This window comes from Pollicipes pollicipes, unplaced genomic scaffold (genome assembly GCF_011947565.3).
Source record: "Pollicipes pollicipes isolate AB1234 unplaced genomic scaffold, Ppol_2.1 Scaffold_1600;HRSCAF=1878_pilon_pilon_pilon, whole genome shotgun sequence".
NCBI lineage: Eukaryota > Metazoa > Arthropoda > Thecostraca > Pollicipedomorpha > Pollicipedidae > Pollicipes > Pollicipes pollicipes.
Window position 1 is genome coordinate 15,396,034 of NW_023595962.1, and position 15,246 is coordinate 15,411,279.

General features: G+C 50.7%; 1 protein-coding gene across 1 annotated transcript; it reads right to left on the reverse strand.

Moving 5' to 3' along the window:
- Positions 1-4,046: 4,046 nt before the first annotated feature.
- On the reverse strand, positions 4,047-11,996 carry LOC119091168 (uncharacterized). Its single transcript, XM_037213830.1, has 4 exons — positions 11,854-11,996; positions 8,853-9,031; positions 8,163-8,315; positions 4,047-4,409 (listed from the first exon to the last, which is right to left on the reverse strand). Exons 1-4 carry the CDS (start codon positions 11,858-11,860, stop codon positions 4,323-4,325), a joined length of 426 nt encoding a protein of 141 aa, XP_037069725.1. The 5' UTR covers positions 11,861-11,996; the 3' UTR covers positions 4,047-4,322.
- Between the last annotated feature and the right edge of the window lie 3,250 nt (positions 11,997-15,246).

Below are 15,246 nucleotides of genomic sequence, written 5' to 3' on the forward strand. Positions count from 1 at the left end.
GAATTGCAGAACCTGACTTGACTGGCAGTTTGACTGTCTAATCCATGCGTTTTGTTAGCTGTTGCTGGAAAGTTGAGTAAGCTTGTAACTGATCTCCTAGTTTGGATGTTTTAAATGTCAGAATACATCATGATTTGTTCACGTGGTTGACCATATGTAGGAATTGCGAGGTGAACAGGCGCGACCCCATTTACAGAGTGTTTTAATCGCAGGGCATTATCAGGAGGTCAAGTGGGTACCCATCATAGTGTCGAATGACTGCTGTAAAAGGATATGAGACTACTTCTCAAAACGACACCGTTTTGGCCTATTCTACACAGGGGCCTTTTGGGACGTATTTTTCTCGATGTGGATGGGCTCCAGGACTGACACAGCGTGACTTGCCAGCACGTAGCGGTCATGAAAAGCGTCCAGTCTCATTCTCCCAGCATGGATACGCAGCCGTTTCACGTCTGTTTGTGCTGCCCTATTAACATTGGAAACACATCGTTCAGTTGGTCGGACGGTGGCACTGGCTCCACCACGCGAGGCGTGCTGTGAGACGCCTCGGTGCTTAGTGCTTTTGTTGATCGTCTCATCCCGGTACATGAGCGCAACTCGTCTCAGGGTGCGAATAAAGATCCCCAAGTGGTTTTAGGGGTTTCGCCTCGATAGCCTTTCTCGAGGCGAAAGTGCATCGAAAATTATCGAAACCGAGAATGCAATAAATGAGAACGCCGTCCACAAGTTGCGACCTATGACGTAAGAGGAAAGTGCGTCATGACAGCTCCTGCGGCTGGAAGGATAGTCGCTGCGCATGACGTATGCACTTGCGACGTCATAGGTAGCAACTCAAGTAGGTTCTTTGCCAATGGGAAACGCGGTCTCGCAGGCGTGCTGCCCTGGTCGTTCCGGGCCACGCTCCCTGTCATGCAGAACAGCGGATTGGATAACGTACAAGTGGTGCCATCTATTCACGGCGCGTCGCGGTGCGGCCGGGCCGTTTTCCGTAGGTGTGAGGCTTTCTTCTTTCTGGACTGTAAGGAGACTTTTGCGACATTAGGGGACTTTCGAGGCTTCCCTCGTAGGACGAAGGTGATAAATGTGGGGCGAAGAGCGAGTCAACGGATGACAAAAATAACGTAAGTTGTTCAGTGCATTGGCGAGGAACATTATTCACATAGATGAGACAGAAGTATTGGCCTTATTCCTCGGAAAAACAGGTGAATGGAGATATAGTTACGTTTATATTTCGGAAACATGTCTTTATCGAAGCAGTAGCAGAAGTGAATTCAAAATTGGCTGTTCTGAATTCACTTCTGCTATTGTTTCGGTAAAGGCATGTTGCTGAAATATCATTCTAATGATATATCCATTCTTCTGGGTTTTCTGAGGAATAAGGCCAATATTACCGTCTTATCTGAGTGGCAACAATATAAAAAAGCAAAATTGATGTGCCGTTCCAGTGCAAAGGCGGGTTATCTGCACCAAGCTACCGATGGGCATGTTCACCCTGCGAGCATGTCGGCGTGGTTTTGTAGCGCTCTGTTTATAACGCCATGCGCCCGGCCTTAGTTCTTGTTGCAGGATTATTTCTCTTGCACTCGGTAATGTATACAGTCTCCCACAGGCATTCAGCTTTCGTCAGCGTGTCTTTAGCGTGGCCTAGTTGCTTACGGCTGCATTCGAAGCCATGGTAAGCTGCAGACTGCGGTCGTCATGACAACGGCCGGCTGCCCGAGCCGTCGCCTTGCGACCCGCCAGCGAGCTCCCACCGTTGTTTGTTTAGGTGGCACTGGATGCATGGCCTGTTGGTTTTGCAATGCCTGGAAAGAAGGCGACTCGGATCAGTGGTCGGTTTCCAGGAGTCGGATTTGGACCCGGACTCGCGACCTTTCAGGACCGGAAGTCAAGCAAGTCCATTCCGCCACAGGTGAGTCAGACTCGGTTCCGAATCACCAGCTTGATGCAAATTATGAGCTAGGCCCCAGGCCCAGCACCGTTGTACTGATCGAGCCGTGGCTATTGGAGGCTTATGTGCTGATTGTGGTTGCGTAGCAACGCGCTGCGCGCCGTGCAACAATTTGTGCAATTTTGCAGTGATTGTTACTTTCGAGACTCAATTTTAGCGAGAAGAATGGAGGTAGTTCTGGAGCTACATGGCGTTTTTGTACTTTAAATCGCTCTCCAGCATCCCGCAATTTCTTGCAATTGATTCAAAAATTCATTACTGAGCAGCCTGAACTCCCCAAGTAAACTCCCTTAACTCCCTAACACGATACCTGCGCGGTCCCTAGCACCAAACCTGGGCGCCCTACCTGTGAGCTTCTGTGACTGAATTCCAGAATATTTTGTGATCAGTCAGTAAACCACAAGTGTGTGCTACCTATGCTGCGCTTGTGAAAGACACATGGGTTTTGATTACGGGTCGTTTACGGTGTGATTTATGCCCCCAGCTGCTCAAGTGCCGAGATATGGCGCAAAACGTCAAAAACGGTCGGTAACTGCCAAGTATGACTTCCTGGCTCGCTCTATTCCACTCTCAAAACGTTTCGTTTCCTGGGTACCCAAATGTCGCGAAAACGTGTACGTCCGTCGAAAATTTCCAAGTCCACTGTCCAACACGGGTGTCATGACACGTTGACATGTGTGAGGTAATATTTCCACCAGCCTACTGACAGTGGCATTCCTTATGAAGGCATACCACTCCCGCGTGGCCCCAAGCCCTGGGCGCCGAGACCTAAAAGCGTCACCATCGTTGAAAACAGCAAAATGCACCTTGCCGGCTCGTGAAGGCGCTACACGTGGCCCGTGCGACTGAAAGCTCGGGAGCTCACAATGGCCCGTCCAATGCACTATTGACGCATACCATGCCCAAACCGCTTCGTAGCCTAGGTGCGAGATGTGGTGCAAAACGTGAAAATTGGCATAAACTTTAAAATCCATGTTACCAGGATGTGTGTGCGTGATACGTGGTGCGTGTGACCGGGCCATTTGGAAAAGTACTTTTTCCATTCGATACCTTATCGAAGCGTGCTTCACTCGGATCGCTGTATGCCCTGAGTGCCGAGATATCGCAAAAACGTCTGTGCCCTTCGATATAGCCAAATCCATAGTTCAACACGTGAGCGATATCACACGTTACACGAGTGATCAACTTTTGTCATCTGGTCCGTTCCATTCCATGTCGAAGCATGCCACTCCCCAGTGTGACCGTGTCCTGGATGTCGAGATGTGGCACAAAATGTGTAAGCCCGTAGAAGAGAGCGAAATCCACCTTTGTGCGCGTGATGCGTGATACGTGCGATCGTACCATTTTGCGGGGCACATGAATATCGATGCAGTATTGCCTACTCGGTCGGAGGCAGTAAAATGCGGACCATGACACGTGTACAGACGGCCATTTGACCTTGAAACATTCACCGGCGGCGGCCGGAGACGGGACAGCGCCTTCTCGTTTTGTTGTCTAGAACAGTCTATTCCACTTCAGCGTCCACCAATGGTTGTAAGTTAATTTCATCATATCTGGGTCTTGTTTTAATATCGTCAAATGTGGAACGTTTCCTTCACGGAGCGTGAACCAGAATGGTCAACACTTAGCTGAGGTGATCGATGCGATTTTTCCTTCGGACGTCAGACCAATCACAGATCGCTGGCAGTGACAGTAAATGAGGGCATTGCGATGACAGGAAGGTTCTTATGCATCGGCGGAATGTGTTCTCATGCTGACGGTGACCGACCTGCTCATGGCTGGCCAAAAGTAGTAGGCAATCATTGAAATATCTTGTGCAAATAGTCAAATGTTCTCGCCGGACTTGTGTCACAGATACTCCTGGTCCCTATAGTGCCTGCATTAATCTTCTTTTCCACAAATATCTCTCAGGCTATTGTAGATCGATTGCTTTCGAAACAACGATATTTTTTTCTTGGAAACTTTTCTGCAGAGTGTTGCGTAAACCAGGGCAAAAGCAAATGCAAACATCTTGAAAAGTGGGTTCCAATCTTTGGGCGCCAACGAAATATGACTTGGTTTTGACATCGTGCTGCTCTGGGCAAGAAACACGAGACATAGTCCAACGTTTTGTTCTATTTCCCATGACAAAATGGTCATAAGGCGGACGAGAACATTCGCATGTTAAACACAGCGACAGCTGCGCAGTAAGACGCGCATGAGCACTGCAAGACCCAGGCAGGAAACGTGTTAACCTCACAGATCCACGTGGTTAAGCATGTCCCGCGAAAATTTGCCCAAGCAACGAAGCCATGGGTCCTTGATCCTCCTTCGATTCGTCGCGATCCGCGCTGATCCTGGTCGGCTCGCCGCCTGTTTCCCTGTGCGGGGATCAGTAGGCGACCAGGACGAAGAAGTCGCTGCAGTCGAAGCACTGGTCCTCGGACGGAACGCAGCATACCTTGTCCACGGTGTTGATCTGTGACAGGGGTGTGCACAAGAGTGAAACAGCTGGCAGGATGTTGAAGGGAACGCTGTACATATGAATGAATTGGAAGAGACATCATGCATGATGAAATAAGCTCACTTACATCTTTTGGTATACTTTTATGTGGGAAAGACAATTCACGACAACACGACCTCTCTTTTAGCAAACACACCATTATTTGATTCCTCAACACACCATCATTTCCTCAACACACCCTTATTTGATTGCGTTATCGTACCTTGCACAACATTGACTGAGGGCTAATTGACGGCCATCATATCTGAAAATCGTGCTCATGAACACAGATATGAGCGACTCGACAGTGTTCTTTGTGGCCTTGATCATCGCCGCATGAGCCAAGGAAAGGAATGGCAGGATTTCAATGACGTTATTGTGGCGTCATGAATGCCTGGGTGACCTTAAAAAAGTATGCACGGAAAAGTCCCCGTGCCTTGGCGGGCGCGTGGCTCCGAAACTAGATGGACATAGGTTTTAAGAAAGACAAGAATATAACCGACACCAAATGAACTTCAAGATGGCTATTTCAGTTCAAAACCGCATGCAGATGTGAGATGCTCTCTTTAAAGGAAGCATCTCACATGTTTTCTGTTGCACTTATTGTTACATCAGACGTGCACGATTTGGTCAGCAACAACAATATTCGCAAAATCTTCCTGACTAGCCCGGAATTTCGATTTGAAATAGCCAAAATGAGACTTCTCCCGACGGTGTGGCAGAAGTCTCATTTGACTGCCTGCTCACCGCTATGAAAGAAGTACATATAATTCGCAGTTTTCCAACGTGCGTGTTCTGTAATGTTTGCAACACACTTACGTGCCAAAATACTTGTGTAGCAAGTGCTACTTAAGCTTGAAACGCCAATTAGACAAAACATGTGCGAACTCGAAACTATTACCTCTCGATTTCAAGGAAACGTTACGGCGTAGCCCTGATTTTTCCCCTATGACGCTCGCGCAGCGCCATTATCGAAGCGCATCTTGGTGTCGGGAATGGGAGTATCACATGATCCATTTGACGCACTAGTTCAAACTTTAACCAATCGCTTCTCGACAGCAGGCCGTCGCCGCTGAGCCGATCATAAACGTTCTTTTATTCGCGCCGGAAGAGGTGCGCACGATCGTTGTCATGACGACAGTGGTCGCGACTGCGAGGAAGACGCGTAATGCTGCTACGAAGTATTGCCAGCGTAATTTGGACTCGACAGTAATCAAAATTGATGTCCTTATTATGCCTTGACGGTGCTGCAGAGGCAGTACCCAGTGTTTTTATTGGACGTTACTAGTACTGAGGTTTGTCTACAGCATATTTTTGAATTATGCCCCCAAGGCGGGACACTCTTTAATTGGCAGAGGAATAGGCTCAGGATAGTATTCAGTCTCGCAGCGTTGGTTTGTTTCAGCGATGTGAACATGGGCTTATTCAGTCGCATGGTGTTGGTTTACAGCAGAATGTAAATAAAATGATCCTCAGATGTCAAAAGGCGGACTCTGAAAGCAATCGAGATTTCGGGTTTTAAGCCGAATAACTTAAGACCTAGAATGCCTCCTAGTGAAGGGTTAAGCAGTCCGTGAATGACCGTCACGTGCCTCGGCTGCGGGCCGGAAAACACCAAAAGGCCCACACTGTTTTGGGATGCTTTCCTGTTTTGCTCACTGTTTTGACAAGCGGAATGATAACCCTGATCGCAGATCTCTGGACGACAGCCTACGCAGCGAAACGCCAGGAGTCGAAGTACGATCTCTGAACCATCAGCGGCATTCGGACTGACGCCCGATTAGATGAGCAGATTCGTTCACAAGAGAACCTGCATGAACTGCCGAGCGGTCCTGCAGCAGCAGGTCCAGTCCCGAGCAAGGCCAGATCGACATACACGCAAAGTATCTGTCTCTAACGACAGGAGCAATTTATGACGAAAAACAGGCGCCATCCTGCAATCAGTGCAGTTTGATTTGTCGTCATTTGTCGAACCGCCACAGCCTTAAGAGCTTGGTGGCATCGATGATAGCCATCCTGCATTGATCCGTCGCCACCACCGCACAGTTTGCCGTCCCCCGGCAAAACACCGCTTTGTAATGAGCTGCACATGATGCCCCGAAGCGGCGCCAACAAGCGTAACTTGACCTAGCGCAAGTGAGTGCTGACCTTCTATAACTCGACGCGCGTTGGCGTGGTGCCGGCTGGTTTCGATCGGTGGCTTTCCGTCTGAGCTTCAGAGAACACTTTACCGCCAAGTGTACATAGTAAACGTGCTTTGGTCAGGCTTTTTGGGGTTTATTGACCTCGTCAAGGGAGCTGTTGATCACGTGGCGTTTGGGATGGCCGGCTCTCCGGTCGTCCCCAGATAACCAGGTGGACTGAAAATAATTTGAAGATGTTTGCGCCCAGAGTCTCGGGGCATTCGCGACTCGGAGCTTTGAAAAAAGACCGAGCCTCAAACCAACGATTTGGCGATTAGTAGACAAGGATTCTGCGTTCTCCTCGGTGGTGTATTTTAATGTGTGGGGGTCAACCGCCGAGCTTTAACCCGCGCATGCGCGCTGGGTACCCGGTCAGAGTCCCCCTTCCCACGGGGTCTCAGCCCACTTGTGGCTGACGCATGCAGCCTGCCCCGGACAAGCGGAGTGTCGCGAGGCTGCAGGATGAAGCAAGATAGGGATAGAAGGGACGGATAGAAAAGCTCACACGGCGACAAGCAGTTTGCCGTCCTTCCAGGCAAGTCTTCTAATGGTGCAATGAAGGTCCTTTTCGACAGTGTACTAATCAAGGTCTTGGCCTATCGCAAAATCGATAAACCGAAACGAATTGCAAAATCGTGCGCATGAGACTCGAAGCCGTGGAATGTCTGCGGGACTACGATATACACAGCGCCGCACGCCAAGCAAGCCCAGGTCCTTATCAGAGCCGACTGATACGGCCGAGGCAAAAAGTTGGTCGAAACGTGTGAGCCACGCCAACGCTAGTAAGGACAATGTTGGAGCAGTTCCCCCACCTGAACTTACACCTCACTCCAAACATTTTGCAGAACCGTGCAATTTCGCACGCTGCAGGGACTTGGTCTCGCGAACGTTAGTGTCAGGCGATCAATAGTTCCTGCAGATCTGGCTGATTATTTGTTCTTGGAAAAGGAATGCTGGGTGATCGCAATTATAGCATAGATTACACTAAACATGACAATCGTAACGCTTTACTCAAAAAACCGTTCAGGGGGGGGGGGGACAGGACAAATGGTTCCGCAGTGAAACGGTCGTTTGTGCCTTCCGTTTCGACTTTGTTCTGCTTCACACAGTCGGCGAGCAGCAATTTGCCGATTGCCAACGAGAAACTGTTTACTCTCAACGAAACGGTCCCCATTGGCCGTCCAGTCCCCAGATCACCCAAAAAGCTCTGTTCCAGCCATACAGGACTGGATTCCAGAGACAGGCACGCTGGTCATTATGTAGAAAGATGTGTTTTATTAGAGCCCTTCCGACCAGAAATGGTTATTTCAGGGCTATGGGATGAATGAAACTGGTCAACGGTGGGCAAACTTACACGCGCCTGGGGGGGCCAACCGTCGAGCTTTAACCTGCGCATGCGCGCTGGGTACCCGGTCGGAGTCCCCCTTCCCACGTTGTCTCTGCCCACTCGTGGCTGACGCATGCAGCCTGCCACGGACGAGCGGGGTGTCGCAAGGATGCAGGATGAAGCAAGATATGGATAGAAGGGACGAATAGAGGGACTCACATGGCCGACAAGCAGTTTGCCATCCTTCCAGGCACGTCCCACATACAGCGTGTGTCCCGAGCAGAGGTAGCCCCCCTTCACGGCCCCCTCGGGCATCTCGCCTCTGAAGGGCTCCCAGCGGAGACGCCTCCCGTCCGTGGGCTCCAGCAGCACCTGGCGAATAATGGCGATGTCAAGCGATGTGCAGCGTGCTAAAAGAACTGTATACAGAGCATGTGCTGCCATCTGGAGCAGGCCCAGCAAGTTTAGGTTCCTGTTGGACTCCAGTAGTATTGAGTTTTAAGGACGCGTCAGCTGGATTGGATATTTACGTGGGCTTCAGTGGTACCTGCGACGATTCTTTTTTGGTTGTTTTGAAGATAGATGTAGATAAGCAAAGCATTGTCTGAATTATTCACCCCTCTCCCCAGCCTGAATGATGGTTGCTCCAGATACAAACACGTTGCCCGATAAACCAGCACCCATCAGCATGCGTCCTTAGTGAGTCAGTTGGTATGTCGTGCTCGTGTCGTTGCTCCAGCCATAACCTCTTATTCATCGCTATGAACTGGCACCCACCTCATTTGTTTGTTTTTTGTCAGGGTGTTTCACCGAGTCCTCAGTAAACAGACATGGACCAGTTCCCCTTTGTCCTCGTCCGTGGTAAACCAGGCATCACCGCGCACTCGTCCTTGGTGAGCCAGCTCTCACCTCGTACTCGTCTTTGGTGAAGCGTTCTCCGCAGTAGCCGATGGCGCAGCAGCCGTCGCCGCAGACGACGGGGCCGACGATGATGCCGTTGTCGTGGTGGGCCCGGCCGACGTACGAGCCTTCGCAGGCTACGGCGCCCTCCGGCACGGATCCGCCCGAGCCCGCGGCCCACTGAAGCTCTGACGGCACACCGGGCGTCATTTGTTAGACGGAATTCATTCTTCATATTGAGTGACTCCGTTAAACAGACAGACATCGCCGGTCGCCTTAAAGGGCGTGTTCCACATTTGTATGGGGTCTTGAAGTGAAATAGCCATCTTAAAGATCATTCAGTACAGCCCACAGCTCTGCCCTTCTAAGTCCTAAGCCCTTTTAGTTTCTGAGCTATACGTCCGCGAAGATGTAGACGTTTTTGGGGAGACTGTTTCCAGGTTGCCTAGGAATTCATGACGCCACAATAATGCGTTCCAAATGTTGTTATTCTCTTGGTCGTGTGGCGATCAAAGTAAAAAAAAAAAAATATAAGTCGTTCATTTCGGGCATTCATTAGCACGATTACTTGATAAAATGGATGTAAATTGGCTCTCAATCAATATTGTACGAGGCGCGATGGCGTAATCAATCAGTCAAATCAAATTTCCACTGAAAAGTATATTAATGGTTGTAAGCAAGCTTATTTCGTCAGATCTGATGCTTGCTTCAACATCTTCATAGGTTAAGCATTCCCTCTAATATTTGTATTGTACCCATGCTCCTCCATGAGGGGCATGGGTTAGTTGGAAAAAAGAAAGGCGAAGCAAACAATTTCTTGGATACACTTTTAAGGAGAGTGTCACGAAGTCTTTTGACACCATGGATGGTGGTACATTGGCCTGCTCACTCTGCAAATAAGGTTATACTTTCTTTAAATCCTTTTCAACCGCTCAAGGATATCTTCGTAACGGGCTCGCGCTATGTAGCATGCAAGACAGATGTAGCATCAAGACAGATGTATGTAGCATCAGTTATAACTCTGGCCGCCAAAACACACCACGTGTTGAAACTTAACTGAAATGAAACGTTACGATAATAGGCTGAAATAAAAAGAGATGCACGCTTCGATCAGCAGATCACGATTTACAGCTGCGTATGAAACATAAAGGCAAAGAGCGAAATGTAGACTGCTGACAGCAACTGTGTCAGTTGGCAATAAAGCCAAGAAGATAAACATAATATAAAAGTAAAGCCAATAAAAGTTGGTTTCTCCCACAAAAACTCCGCAGCTATCAGGGCGGGAGGAATACTCAGATAAAGCGCATGGGGGTAGGCGTCCCCACTTACAATCTTTTAAACTTTCAGTAGCATATTCGTGGTTGAATGTTGATGCCAATATCATTGCGATATAAATGAAGTCAGAATATTTATAACACGCGCTGTTTTTAACCGCGAGGTACTCAGGGTTATTTGTATCCATTTTCAGCAGTCCACCCCCGCCAGCCGCATAATTTGTCCTGAACTCCTGATGGTGCTCCTTGGTATTGGAGCCAATGAGCAGTAGTAGACCTCGCTAAAGCCTAGAGTGTCATGACGTTATCCAATAAACTCCTTGTGAAGGGTCAAAAACGACTGTTCTGAATTTTCAGTCTCCTAAAAGGGACAGCACGACCTACTTGGAAATGCCAACTAATGAGTAAAAACTAACAAAGACTCCTTGAATGTACTGTTTGTAGCATCATTGCGATCCATTTTAGAAGGTTGCCCCCCGAAAACCCTCTGGAGATAATTTTTCAACGTGCTATTTTCTAAAAAAATCCCCGAATCCCACGAAGCTTACTCCAGTCAAGTCTGCCTTACCAAAAGCGTAGTTTCCTTCGAACGTGCCGGGCATCCGACTCTAGCTCATCTCAAAAGTCAGAAACAAGCACACAAACACGCACGCACACACGCACACTCGCACGCACGCACGACCTCAGCGGTACCCGCCCCTCCTGCCAGGATGAGGGGCAGGCGACACAATACAGCCTCAGCAGTTGAGTGCGTTGTAAATCCCTAACAACGCCACTGGCTCCCAACGCCGGATCCGACGTGACACGCCGCAGACTGAGCGGCGCGCATGCGTGATTGTACGTGGCCACACATCCTCTCAGGGCCCGCTCCAAGCCTGCACGTCTCTCACCGGGCCCACTCCGGGCGCGCACATCCTCTTACCGGGTCCACTCCGGGCGCGCACATCCTCTTACCGGGTCCACTCCGGGCGCGCACATCCTCTTACCGGGCCCACTCCGGGCGCGCACATCCTCTTACCGGGCCCACTCCGGGCGCGCACATCCTCTTACCGGGCCCGCTCCGGGCGCGCACGTCCTCTCACCGGGCCCACTCCGGGCGCGCACGTCCTCTCACCGGGCCCACTCCGGGCGCGCACATCCTCTTACCGGGCCCACTCCGGGCGCGCACATCCTCTTACCGGGCCCACTCCGGGCGCGCACATCCTCTTACCGGGCCCACTCCGGGCGCGCACATCCTCTTACCGGGCCCACTCCGGGCGCGCACATCCTCTTACCGGGCCCACTCCGGGCGCGCACATCCTCTCACCGGGCCCACTCCGGGCGCGGACATCCTCTTACCGGGCCCACTCCGGCGCGCACATCCTCTTACCGGGGCCCACTCCGGGCGCGCACATCCTCTTACCGACCCACTCCGGGCGCGCACATCCTCTTACCGGGCCCACTCCGGGCGCGCACATCCTCTTACCGGGCCCAATCCGGCGCGCACATCCTCTTACCGGGCCCACTCCGGGCGCAGCACATCCTACCGGTCCCCACTCCGGGCGCGCACATCCCCTTACCGGGCCCACTCCGGGCGCGCACATCCTCTCACCGGGCCCACTCCGGACACGCACATCCTTTCACCGGGCCCACTCCGGGCGCGCACATCTTCTCAACGGGCCCCATCTTCTCACCGAGCCCGCTCTGAGCGCGCAGCGTCACACAGTGATGTCACGCTGCACGCGTGGCCTTCTCACCTGCCATGCTGTGGGGTGGTGTCTGGTGTCGACGGAGATCGGACGATACCGCTCCTCTCCCGCGCCAGGCCAGCCCGAGACTGCGGGTGGGAGCGACAGGGGCGGTGCCGCCCAGCGTGGCCCAGTGCCAGCGGACAAACAACCCATGTGAGTGGGAGGCGGCCGGCGAGAGAGCGACTGCTGTGATAAGGGGCCGAGCGCGCTGCCAGCGTACGCTTTTACGGGCGCCGATTTAACGCAGGTGATTATTTTTAACTGCGTTGGCGCAGTTGCCAGGCTCTTGACTTACGGCGCAGGCTTGATCCCACTTGAAGATACGATGATCCCGGCGCATTCTGATCATGCGAAAATGTACTTTTCTCACGAGACTTGCATGACGCGGAACGAAGACTCAAGTTAGGTGTGGAGTCTGACTGGGTTTGCAACTGGCATAGCATCGTGACGCATCCGGCATCGCACGCGGTATTGCATCGCATTTCTGGAGCGTGGGCTTTAAACGGAGTGTCCCACCTTTGGGTTATGTTTCAAAAAACATACCCAAGTGAAACCTCAAAGCTAGTTACGTCGAATAAAAGCACATGGTAGTGCCACTACAGCACCGTCAATGCATGCTAAGGATATCATTTTAAACTATTCTCTAGCCCAAATAACGCAGCCAAGGCTTCGTAACAGCACGACGCTTCTTCTCTGGAGTGGCGCCCGCCGTCGGACAACCGTTCATGACAACTGCCGTTGCACTCCCGCTGGTGTGAATACAAGAACGTTTATGATTGGCCCAGCGGTCGGCAAGGGCCCACCAAGAAGTGCATTCAAGTTTGAACTAGTGTTTTACTATGGACCATGTGATGCCCCCATTCTCAAAGCCAAAGTGCGGCTTGAAAAGAGCTATTACGGTAAACGCCACGTGGGAGAAATCAAAGCATAGCATAACATTTCGTTCAATTCGTGAGGTAATAACTTCATTTTTGCATACATTTTGGTATAAATGGTGTGTCAAGCTTCCGTAGCTCTTATTACACAAACTTTTTGGCAAGGTTGTGTTTAACGAACATTCCAGCACATACACTAGAAATGCACATACATAGCGCATACATACCCGGCACATACATAAAAAGGCAATGCAAATGCAATGCGCTACTTTCATGGTGGTGAGCAAGGAGTCCAGTGAAATTTCTCCCGTAGGAGCCGCTAGTTCAAATAGAAATTTAGAACTGTTCTGAAGGATTTCGAGAAAATGGGTGATACTCATAGGATCGTACTTGCCTGATCTAACAACAGTTGACCAGTACAAAAATATGGCATAATCCCTTTAACTACAGGTTGCTTCCATGCTGTCCGTGGAGAGTATCGTAAGTGGGAGAACGTATTTGCCCCCACCCCCTCCCATATTCCGGACGCTCAGGCTCATTGTCTAATACTGGCACCGCATAAGTCGCACCTTTAACGCCGTATTGGGGTACTGGCGCCGCATTAGTCGCACCCTTAACGCCGTATTGGGGTACTGGCGCCGCATTAACCGCACCTTTAACGCCGTATTGGGGTACTGGCGCCGCATTAGTCGCACCTTTAACGCCGTATTGGGGTACTGACGCCGCATTAGTCGCACCTTTAACGCCGTATTGGGGTACTGGCGCTGCATTAGTCTCCCCTTGAACGCCGTATGTGGCTCGGAGTATCGCGCAGTGCGGTGCGAACGCCAGGCTGGAATCGCAGTGCCATAAAGCCGGACGGTTGGAGGCAGATGTTTACAGAAACGATTGTGCCATTGAGATCTGTAGATACGGGCGCGTAATAGGGTCTGTAGGATCGAAACGATCTACGCATTTTTAGTAGATGTTGGCCTCACTAGGAAAACCCTGGACTGGAGCAGGGTTCAATCGACAATCAACAATCGACAGTCAACAATCGACAATCAACAATCGACAGTCAACAATCGACAATCAACAATCGACAGTCAACAATCGACAGTCAACAATCGACAGTCAACAATCGACAGTCAACAATCGACAGTCAACAATCGACAGTCAACAATCGACAGTCAACAATCGAGGTTCGACCCACGACAAGTCGAGAGGGGCCTAACACAAAATATTTTAGATTTTGATGAAGGTTCTTCCAGACGGTTGTCTTATTCCCTGAACCTAATTGTACAATTTTGAGAAATAGCATGCCAGTGGTTAAAGAGGTCATCTAACAAAGACATCTTTGAGTGACTATAACATAATAAATGATTATTTAAATTGTGCAAAACTATATTCCACTGACCTTGCCATCAACCAGCCCATCTTTTCACTTTTTCTAATTTGTATTCAGTATGGTTTCAACCCAACCTGCAAACCATCTCGCATGAATGTCCATGTATTTACCCAACCCGTGGAGTTCTCTGCTGCTGGTCTTCTTGCTTTATTGAACAGGAAATACACTGGCGTTGTGGGCTGAGACTGCACTTTGTATTCATCACAGCTTTGGAGGCAAGCTGGAAAATATACAAAGCCAGACCTCAACGGTCATGTGAACGAAATTCCAAACTCAAAAACACTTAGTCCCTCTTGCTTGTGCGGTCGTCCAACTAAAGACACAGAGCCCTGTCTTCTGAGCATTCTCTCTCCACCGTCAGATGGTAGTTCAAACGAGGCGTGAAAGAGCACATATCATCCCAAGCTTTTCCAGGCTTGGATCAGAGTTAACATCTCATATCAGAATCAATGTCTTATATCAGATCAACATCTTATATCAGAGTCAATGATTGATACCATGTGGCAGGCATTCAAAATTTTCCATTTTTTAAATCAAGCGTTCGTCGCAGGGCTCCCAGGGGGCAGCTAAGTCGTAGTCGTAGGGCTTCCAGGGACGACTGAGTGACGTTGCCGGGCCGGGTGTCCGCCGCCGGTCAGAGACAGCTGGAGGTGTGACCCACAGCGGCGGCGGACGTCTGGGTCGCGTACTTTCTCTCGGCGATGCCAACAGATTGCTTTTTGGTGGTTGTGAGGGAGGACGGTTAGATTGGAGCGCTCTGCTACTGTGCCCATTCACCCAGATTGCCACACTGTATCGTGTTCACAACGGAAAGTAACAGCAACACTAAAACACAGCCGGCAGTGTGTTTCGCGCCTGCGACGTTGCGATCACCGATCCCCTACCGTTCGCCTGGAGGCCCCCCCCCCCCCTGATTCCCCAACTCTCTGCGTGCCTTCCCAGCTCCTCAGATCTCCAAGCCGCTCACATCTGGCCACCTCACGTCTAATATTAGGCAGCTTTGCTTACGGCACCGGGCGCCCTGTGTATGCGAATCGCTCATCGTCGGCCGGCGCGGCGCGGACAGAACTGCCGCGACGGAACTGACGCGGCGGAACTGCCGCCCGAGGCGCACTTCCCGCCGGTGTCGCCCATGCT